Source organism: Homarus americanus, unplaced genomic scaffold, assembly GCF_018991925.1.
Source record: "Homarus americanus isolate GMGI-L3 unplaced genomic scaffold, GMGI_Hamer_2.0 scaffold16894, whole genome shotgun sequence".
Lineage (NCBI taxonomy): Eukaryota > Metazoa > Arthropoda > Malacostraca > Decapoda > Nephropidae > Homarus > Homarus americanus.
In genome coordinates, this window is record NW_024746541.1 from 4342682 (window position 1) to 4353440 (window position 10759).

Sequence of the window (10759 nt, forward strand, 5' to 3'; positions counted from 1 at the left end):
GTTCTCATTGGGGTCACACCTTCACTGCCTGCTGCCGACGTGATCATCCCAGATGTCGCTTCTGTTCATGTAACCATAACTGAGCCGCCTGTGCCCAGAAAATCAAAGACCACCTTAATAGGGGTGGTGTGGGCTATGTAGTTGATCCCAGGTGTTATAACTGTGGCGGCCGGCACAATGCTGACTCACAGCAATGCACCAATCGCCCGTCTGTCCCAGGGAAAAAGCATCCCCGAAGGCCACGTCTACCACAACGTCCCCCCAAAGTCAACCGGTCCGCCTCCTTCTGCGTCCCATCTCTCTCCAACAACGCCTTCTTCAACAACACCTGCCCCTGCCTGGCCTCACCTGACTGCAACACAGCAGTCCCGGCCGTCTCCTAACTCAACTACTACTGTGCCTCCTCCCCATCTCTACTCTGATGTTGTCAGGCCTTGTGCTCCAACCGGTGCCCCCCACAACCCCCCTCTAGTGACATGACACAGATCATATCCCTCTTCCAAGAATTTACCAACCGTTTTTAAAAACTCTTTGTTACACTCTGTACAACCATCACCGACCTACTCTTCTCCTCTGTTGCCACCCAGTCACTCCTCTCTTCTGGTTTGACACAAGCTGGTAGTCACCCTGTGAGCACCCCCCCTGCACACGGCCTACTCCACCGCCGGCGGCCTTCACTACTGGTGTAGCGCCTACCGGGCCTGGCCTGGTATGTCCTGCTGCCACCGAGCGAAGTCCTGCCTCATCTTCACCACACGTGGTACCTCAACCTGTCCACCAACCGAAAGCCGCGCCCGCTACTGTGTCTGTGTTGTCTCCACCAGGGCTACCTAGTGGACCTGAGAACACCACCCCCGGCTACCCGTACCCTACTGGCATGTCGACGCACACGCCATCACAATCACACTAAAAGGTATGTCCCTCTATATTGTTAATGCCAATGTGCCTCCCTCCACCCCTACTGTACCTGTCCCACCACACCATATCTCATCCACCACCACTGTACTTCGCCATGCCTAGTACATTGGCAACCCTGAGCCTGGCTGCACTGCTTGTAAACTTTATGGTCAACCGACTCTCACACCCTCTCTCACTACATCCTCACTTGCCCTATGACCTCCTCCTACAGGTCCCCGGCCGTTACCAACACCTCTTCCCTCCCTGACCAGATATCCCTCGTCCTAGTGACAGGCCTGGCACTTGACATTATTAGGGACCTGCCACACTTTGCCATAAACAGATAAATTGTACCGGAAATTTTCCCCCCACACACTCATCATTCTGTCACTTTATGTAACTTGCAGACAAAACCCATGACCCTTCAGGCTTTTACGCCCTTACTGCATAAGTCATAAAGGCAAGCAAGAACTCCTCATGCTTCCCAGTTGGGCACTGTAAACGCTTCTGCGCTTCACCCTGTACAGGATGTAAGGGGGTGCCCAATAAACTAGCGCCCTCGAGGGTAATCTAAAAAAAAAAAAATCTACAGACAGGTCCTGGTTTTGCTGAGTGGACGGTCTTCGGCTGGTGGCATGGCTGCCTGCCCCTCCATGACGCCAAATTGCCCTCCTCAGTGGTTCTGTGAACACGGCCCCTCTGCTAGCAGTGGTGAACTCCGACTCACAATCCTGTCCGAGTTTTGTGCTGGGACAATTTACTCATTGACCCGCACTTGTAAGTACAGCCTAAGTGATGATATACCCCTCAGTACTGAAATATTGTGGACTAATTATGCCTACTCGTTTCTTCCTTATCTGAAGCAATAAGACAAAGCAGAATGAAGTGTAACTAAGATTAATAGAGTAATGAACTCTGTATTATATCACTATGTTTAATAATGTCTTGTACTAAAGATAAAATAATGTGAGACTAACTAATTATGTATCAGATGGATCACCATGTAATACTAATGAACGTCTGTTCTCTGCAGGTTTTGACTACATCAATAAATATTGAATGCGTCAAAAGGCGGGTTTCAATCATTCCCTTCAACTTGCCCGTCACCTGACCGTCCTTAACTTAGGAGTTAAAACTCATACTGTATGTAAATTAAAGTTTCTATAAAGAGATAATCAAATTACCTTTTTATTTCATATTTTTTTATAATATCCACACGTATATTTGCTCAGTTCCAGAATAGTTAATGGCGGGAGATTGTGATGGAGGAGCGGGAGTAATTCTCCAGTCCGAGGCAAAAGGCGTGCGCGGTTCTCACGTATTGACAGCTTAAAAAAAAAAATGTACCATACAGAGGACATGAAAATCACGCAACTTCGAAATTTTTCGATAAATACATTTTGCATATCTCTAACAATACATAACCAAGACAAACTTACTCTTGAAGGTCACAGTTTGCTCTCCCCCACACAGGCAACCACCTCCCGCATTCACCGTGGTGAAATCTCAGTCGGGAAGATCTGTCCATGGCCCGGACCATCCGGGGGTCCGTGGTAAATGGTAATACCACAGTGCACACCCTTGGGACCTATGCAATATGGGTGTAAAATTTTCAGGTCTCACTGCTTCCGTTTTGGTGCTATGGCTTTAAAAGGCAGACAGACAGACAGACATATTCACGGACAGACACGTCCTTTTATTATTATAAATTTCATTTGCTCAGTTGGTGAGACTTGCTCCACTATTCTGTCGTGTCTTGTTCAGCTTGTACAATCTTCTAGCATATTGTCAGTCCTCCTTTGTCTCATTAGTAGTAGAGGAAATCAAGATGAATTCCGTCTTGTATAGTGCAGCAAGTTTTTGTGCTAGTGACATTTGTTACGTGTTTGATCTTCATCTTCAGTGTCTTCTTCGTTAGCTGCAAACATATTAGGGGACATACTAATACCGCTGCCTTTTTCATCAGTCAGTCCATCAAATCCCTTCCTATACCTTAGTTTTTAATTGTCTTGGATTAAAGGAGTAACCAGGACTTAAGTTTTCTCATTCAGCACATAATTTCACCAGAAGCTGAAAGAAGATGATCTTGTAGAGCATTCCGCAATTTTGTTTTGTAGTTTGGAGTCTCATATAATTTCGAGACGGTGTAGACTGAAGATAATGTTGCCATTCCTATTCCAGCTGTAGACAGTGGTAGAGGAGACCCAAGAAATATACGTGTTGTTATCATCTACATAGATCTAGAGACAGATCAGTACAGAATTGCAGTTAAAGCAGAGATCTTGAGAGGTATATATTCTAGAAACCAATTTTATGTGTACCTTCTGCGCTTATTAATAATTCATGAGGTTTGTTAAGATAAGTCAGTATCGTTACGGTCTACTGTTATTGCCCAGTCCACACCTGGTGGACAATTATTAACTAAATGTAACTGCAAAGGTTCAAAGAAATGTCAGATACCTCGATGCAAAAGCCAAATTTGAGTGTAATTCTAGATGTCATTGCAGCATAAACTGTGCGAATAAATGAGCAATAACTCATTCATATAAACCATTTTAATTCATTTTAATGGCTATGTGTTCATAAATATGCCCATGATTTTCGTGTCAGTAAATACATGTATCCTCCTTAGCATTTTTGGTAATTACCTGAAATTCTTGAGTAAATCAACGATTACGCGCATTTACTGAAAGTTTTGTGTGTACGTGCATTTCCTGATTACGTACATATAGACTTGTGAAACAGAATAATAGGAACATTAGTTTTGCTTGGACATACTAATAAATGAAAGTATTTCTCTTGATTATGTTACGTGGAAGATTTTTTTAAGAGACAAAGCGTGTAAGGAATCACATGACAATAGTTATTTAACAACGAGATTCAATCAGAAAATCGCAGAATATACATCACGTTATTTGTAAAGGCAGTAGTGACTTAAGTAACTAAATCACATTTCACATTCTACAACATTACTCATTTTATCATAAGGGAAATTAGTATTGAGTATATTTTATATGTTTTAATGAAATATATTGCTACATCACATTACTGTTTTAAGATATATACAGATATATTACATTTTCTTAATTATGTAAAGAGGCAATATAATCTACATCTGTTCATATAATGCTTTTGGTTAACAATACAAAACCAGTGATCAATCACTTCATGACCTCGCATGGTTAATAAAGACAATGGCTGGTGATGACTGAGGGTCCGGGTAACTGGAGGTATAAAGCGAGGCTGGAGGCCAGGAAGAAGCCAGTGTCTGCTACCTCTCCAATACTACACTAACAAACATGTTCACCTCTGTGAGTATTGATGATATTTTCCATAATTAATTAATAACTTCTTGTTGCTTCCTGATATTTGTAAAACATCAAATATAAAGTAAAAACAGAAAATAGTGAAGAACGTATTAATGATTTATGTTTTAGTCCATTTAATCTACTACACCCTATAATTAATTTATATGTTAGCTACAGCACAGTAAGCAGCATTAATAATTAACAACAGCAATATTTAGGACTGAAGAGAATCTCACAATCAGGACAATGTTTTTGTCCTCAAGTGTTGGGTTATAAAAGCCACATTAAGTATGCACTTATTAAGGTAAAGATTAGACCAAATTTAATATAAACTTTATGAGGTCATTTTAAGATTCACAGTTTTCATATAATCTGGATCAAATCACCGAACCTAAGTGATGGTAAGTAACTTTGCGAGAAAGATCACGATTAAATGAGTGATATAACGGATTGTAGTTTTTTGTCACTGTACACCGTGTATAACTTGCCTTAAACATGACTTAAGTAGAATGTAAATATTAGATTTAAAATCAGATCTACAATATTGCAACAGGTGGCGTTGATGTGTATGCTGGTGGCCGTAGGTGTGGCTCTCCCAGGTGGCTACCAACCCTCATACAACGTACGTCCTCCTACATTGTGTTTAACAGTGAGATAGATTAATGTTTTATCTTATTATATTTCCAACAGTTAAATGGTTTTGTTGTACGATGATTTATAGTTGATCTTCCCCGTGGTGTGTTGACAGGTGCCCATTCCTTACACCTTCAACTATGGGGTCACCGCCGGCAACAACAACTTCGGCCAACACGAGAGTGGTGACGGACGCAACGTCAGGGGCAAGTACTATGTGCACCTTCCCGACGGCCGAGTACAGACAGTGGGTTACCGGGCTGACGGCAGCGGCTTCCATCCCACCGTGAGCTACCAAGGCACCGCTAGTCATCCCGGCCATGGTTATGGCTACCACTAACAACAACCATCGCCAGGCATTAAGCAACTCTTTTCTTTGGTTCATTGGACACACTCTTGTGAATAATTCACCATCTACTTTTCATGACTGCGTTTACAATATACTGTACCAGTACACACATGACACTTCGTCATAAAACTAAAATGTATTTTGTGGTTCAAGTATGGTTGAACAGGCCAGACGAGCTTCCCCCCCTCCCTGTCTTCCTGTACAGTCACACCCACACCCTCCTGCACCAGGTCTTTACTTTGTATATTATTGTACTTTTAATAAACTTGTGGGACCAAGCTACAATATATTTCAATGACCAAGAATCTTAATTTTATATCTTTTCTCAGTTGATGATATCAAAAGAGAAGATTTTTTCAATGCTAATATGTTCATTCTTTTATGGAATATTTTAAGGTTTAAATGCTTAAATTAATAAAACTTTGCACGGTGTACCAATGTACAGTCAGCAACAGGAATAAATACACACACTGTAGCTAGGGGGCTAGTTTATTGGGCACCCCCTAACATCCTGTGCAAGGTGAAGCGCAGAAGCGTTTACAGTGCCCAACTGGGAAGCATGGGGAGTTCATGCTTGCCTTTATGGCTCATGCATTAAGGGCGTAAACATTGAAGGGTCATGGGTTTTGTCAGCAAGTTACATAAAGTGACAGAATGATGAGTGTGTGGTGGGGAGAAATTCCCTGTACAATTGTCATGGTCACGTTGACTGCTAGTCTGTTTAACTAATGATTCTTATTAAACTCCACGACCGCAAAACATGAGTGGGTTAGCTACCCCTGAGAAGAAGTGCTTTTCCCCATAGACGCTACACTTGTGTTCCCTCCCAGTGTCCCGCCTTTGTGAAGACGACAGTTGTCGATCAGTTGTTATTCCGCTTTCTCCTGGGAAGCTCAATCTTGAATTAGTCTGTGTATATCAACTCAAGTAATTCGCCAGACCTTTGTCAACTGAGGGTCATCTTTGAATGAGTAACAGTTGAGTTGTTTGTAATCTCTGTCATTTGCAGTGAGTAGCAATCGCTGGCAACTCAGGGGTATATATACCCTGGGATCAGGCAGAGCTTAGCGTCCCCTGACGCTTGCTCCTCCCTTTTCTCCAGGTATGTTTTAGTGTTCCCTGGTCATTCAGTTTGATTCAGTCAATTGTAGTGAATATCAGTGTTCATGCTTCAACAGTTGAATTGTCATTCACCCAGTGTAGGAAGTAATATAACGTAAATATGTCTGTCGTTCCCAGACAAGAGATTTGTTGTGATTGTGTTGTTCATGCGCCCCTGACGTCTCTGCCATTTGCCTCCAGATCCAATTGTGACTCTTGGATCACTCCACAACTGCCCCGGATGTAGTAGCTACTCCAAATTTGATTTGATTTTCATTAATGACCAGTCCCGAGTCGAGACAAAGATACTGCAGCTGATCAATGATCCTAGACATATCTTCCTCATTCTTACATTGGATCAGAATGTCATCAGCATAAATAATTACTTGGGACTCGCCCTGGAATTTGTAACTTGCTATTCTGTCCATAAGAATATTAAAAAGCATAGGGCTAAGAACGCCACCTTGTGGGTACCCAAATCCGAGACTTTTTTTCTTCCGATTCATGACCTTGAAACCAGACACTCGCTTTCCTGTTAGTTAAGTGATCTGTAATCCACATCAATAATATCCCTTTTATACCTTTTACTTACAAGACTTTCTAAGATCACTTTATTTCATCAAAGGCACTTTAAGGTCTACAAACAGTCTACAGTTGACATTAGCATTACTAAGACATTTAATCACACAATCTGTAGTGCTTTTACCCTTTAAAAATCCAAACAAATTACTAAACAAGAGACCATCAATTTATAACAATAATCTATTTAATACCATTCGCTCCATTGATAAAAATTGTGCTAAAGTGAAAACAATTGTGGATCGGTCGTATTTATTTTTGAATAATTGGCTGACATATATCAAACACTAAAACTGTAAGTTGTGGGCTATCCCTCTCAAAAAGTCCAACACACCGCGGTTCTCAAAGTCTTGTACGATGGTTGATATTCTGGCTGTTGAATCAATTCAATTCAATTTAAATATTTATTCCTTGATAGAAGAAGCGGGATCCAAGTGCTGTCACTAGGTACCCCTGTACAATAACACGAGAAGCATCTGGCAAGTGTAAAAGCGTTCGAGGAACAAGGTAGTCATGTGTGGCCTTGTTACAGCCAGTCTTGGCAAGGCCATCTGCTGCCTCATTCCCCAAGAAACCGACATGACTGGATATCCATAGGACTGTCACAGGACGGCCTGCATCCTGAAATGTGGATGTTAACCCTCGTATTCGGAGGATGAGGTCCTTATTTTCCCCTGATCCAAATGCGATCCCGTTGAGAGCAGACCTGGAATTACAGCAGACAAGCAAGGGGCAGATACCATCGGCTTCTTCCTCAGCGAGAAGGGCAGCAAGGGGGGCTATTAGTTCAGCCTGAGTGGAGGATGCCCCGTCAGAAACTCTGAGAGAAAGTTTGATAGGCTCAGGGGCATCAGGACAGGAGATGTAGACACCAGCCCCGGCCCTACCTGTAGCCGGGTCAATAGAGCCATCAGTGTAGAGGCCGACGCTACCTGGGGACCAGTGGGCGATCCTGGAGAGGTGGATGTGCGGAGAATAACCGGGTTTACGTGGGATTTCGGGAGCGGTCCACCGAGGGCAATCACTTCAGGTTGAAAATCCAGCCAGGGAGAAGGAGACGAACCAACAGCAGGGGTGCTGAGGTCGTGTTCCTGAAGGGCTCAGATGAGTGACCCTCGCCACTGTCTTCTAGATGGAGGTCGGCCTCGGACAGCAGGGTCAAGTTGGCTTGACATTGTTGCCCGAGGATCCTGTAGAATGGAAACGGTAGTTTTAGGTAAAACTCCTGGACACGATCCTGTAAGGCGGAAAGACCAAGTTCGGTATATAGAGGAGAGTGTCCACTGAGGAGCCCCAGGATGATACGAGCAGCTTTCCTCTGGATAACTTCTGAGACGGTTGACGGCAGTCCGACTAATGTTGACGAAGGCGGCGTAGTCGACACAGGAACGACAAAGGACTTGTACATGGTGAGAAGAACAGGGATGGTGGCACCAAGGGAACCCCTGCACATGGTAGAGAGGGGAGCGAGACGTCGAAAGCATATGTCTCGAAGATAGCGGACTTCAGGGATCAGACGACGTGTGCGAGTTACATGCACACCCAGGTATTTTGTCTTATTAACCCAGTCCAAGGGCGTTCCTGATAAGAGAAGGGATGGAGGTACAACACGACCGTGCCACATGGCTTTTGTTTTTGTTGTTGAAAGAAGGAAACTAAGTCAATCACATTCTCTGAAGACCAGACCAAGGGCTTCCTGCATGTTGAGGTAGTCAGGGGTTTAGAGGAGGATATCGTCGGCATATTCTGAGTGGACAACTTCTGTCGGCCACGGGAGAGATGCAATGGAGTGCATGAGAGTGTTAAACAAGGTGGGACTCAGAACTCCGCCTTGAGGGGTGCCGAGGTTCATTTCTTGAACAGGAGATACAGAGCCTTCAACGCGAACCCGGGCCTGACGTCCAGTGAGGTAAGAGGTGCAAGCTCAGGTAAAATGAGGGCAGGCTGAGTCGTATCAAAGGCTCCCTTGATATCAAGGCAAACGGAGGCGCGGGCAGTCTGATTGCAATAAAAGGAGCCTAAGACGAGTAGTATCCGATTACACCGTTAGATTCTCAAAGATAGCTGGTCTGACAGTTCCCTGCAGGTTAATTAATTACTTTCGAAATTAACATCCTTACAACAATTTCACGATGAAGATCAGATTCTCTGATGTTCCTTTGTGAAAAAGAGGTGACTTCAGCCTCGGTCAACAATCACTGGCATCTCTAGGGCCGACGTCAACAATACCTCACTCTCACTTCCGACTCTACCCTGACTTATATTGACAATTACCCAAACAGTAAATACAGTTGAAGCTTTCAACATCAGTCACAATGGATCTTGAATGCTTCATCTGCAATCAGACATCTCTAAGTTGACGCAAGGCAAGGGTGTTCTCTTACCAATTCAAATGCATGAACACCCTGTGCGGAATTTAGGTATACTTGTGTTTGTCCAGCAATGTGACATAGAAAACAAAAAACTCAGGTCTCCTGAAGTGGTTAGAGAACGAATGTTTCAACTGGGAGACTCAAAAGGTCCACAGGTTTTGTGGGCGTGGAGCGTAATATGAATTATTAGGTTTTAACAGACTAGCCATGTCATTATGACCATGATATGGGCACCAGCAAACCAACTGCTCGGCGGCCGCCAAGAAATGCGCAGCTTTTGGACACCATTCCTCCGACTGGGAGTGTCCCAAGGGAAGGGAGGAGTGTAGGGTGGCTAAGCTGCGAAGTAATAAAAAAACTGAGCTACAAGGAGGCTCTTCTTGTAGTGAAGACCGGAAAGAAGAATCAAGACCCCAACAAGACCACAGAAAAGAAAAATCAAGACCCCAAGAACACCACAGAAAAAGAAATTGAATTAAACAAGACTGAACAAAACGATTTAGTAACAATAATATCATCACCGTTTTTAGAAGTTTACGAGAATTTACCAGAACAAGACCAAGAAGAAGATTGATAATTGAAAAGTAAAAAGAACAAAAGGAAGAAGTCCGAAGAAAATGACTCAAGAAACTGACAGCTTCGGCCGAAATAGCCTAAAGGCGAAGCACAGTGGATACCCCTCATCTCTTCCCTCATCCCGTTGTAATTTCCCTTGTAATATTTGCACCTTGGCCCTTCGGCCTTATCTTGAACTAGGTAAAAGTTAAATCTGAATGACAACACTATATGGAGACTGGTGCCAACTGGGGCAAAGTTTTTCAGTTTGGCCACCATACCCTCCTGTTTGCTATGATGAAATCTGGTGTCTTGGGTGTTTAGCTCTCCAATGTGCGGGTCTCAACATGTTGGAACAGAAAATTATCTCTCAGAGTTTTACAAAAAAGAGTAGCAGGGTTATTCAAATCATTGGGGTGGACTCGTTTTCCAGTCGATGTCGTCATAGTTAAAGTCCCCATGATAAGGAGGCAAGTGTAGCTAACATCGCCGCGTTGTCTATTAAGGCTCTTAAGTTCCTTTGGTTTAGTGGGCCACAGTTTGGGGATCTGTAGATACACCCAACGATAAGTAAGTCCCCTCCCTTTAATTTAATTTAACACCACTTGGACTCTTCAAAAGCATCCTCTCCCTGTACCCTCGCCTGGCTGGCTCTAAGGTCTTGCCTAGCATAGATAACCACACCCCTCTTGCAAGTTTCTTGAGAAAGGTTCGTAAATGAGTCATATCCAGCAATACTGAACTCGCATTCCACTGGGTCGATTCTCCTGTTCTTGTACAACAGTTCCACAATGTGGGAGACCCAGGTGATACTTCCAATCAGGGGTGAAGGAAACACACTGGTGTCAAGTTCGTAAGTTCTGTTTCTGGGACAAACACACAAAAGGAGTTAAGACAGGGGGAACAGCGTCCTGTCTTGGAATCTCTCAGTATTCTATTCATGACGTACAGCAACAAGATGTGCC

The 10759-nt window shown here is 43.5% G+C and overlaps 1 protein-coding gene across 1 annotated transcript; it reads left to right on the forward strand.

The window, feature by feature from the left end:
• The first annotated feature begins 4174 nt into the window (after positions 1 to 4174).
• LOC121879347 (pro-resilin-like) lies at positions 4175 to 5436 on the forward strand. Its single transcript, XM_042385948.1, has 3 exons — positions 4175 to 4208; positions 4759 to 4827; positions 4954 to 5436. Exons 1-3 carry the CDS (start codon positions 4197 to 4199, stop codon positions 5176 to 5178), a joined length of 306 nt encoding a protein of 101 aa, XP_042241882.1. The 5' UTR covers positions 4175 to 4196; the 3' UTR covers positions 5179 to 5436.
• The last annotated feature ends 5323 nt before the right edge of the window (positions 5437 to 10759 follow it).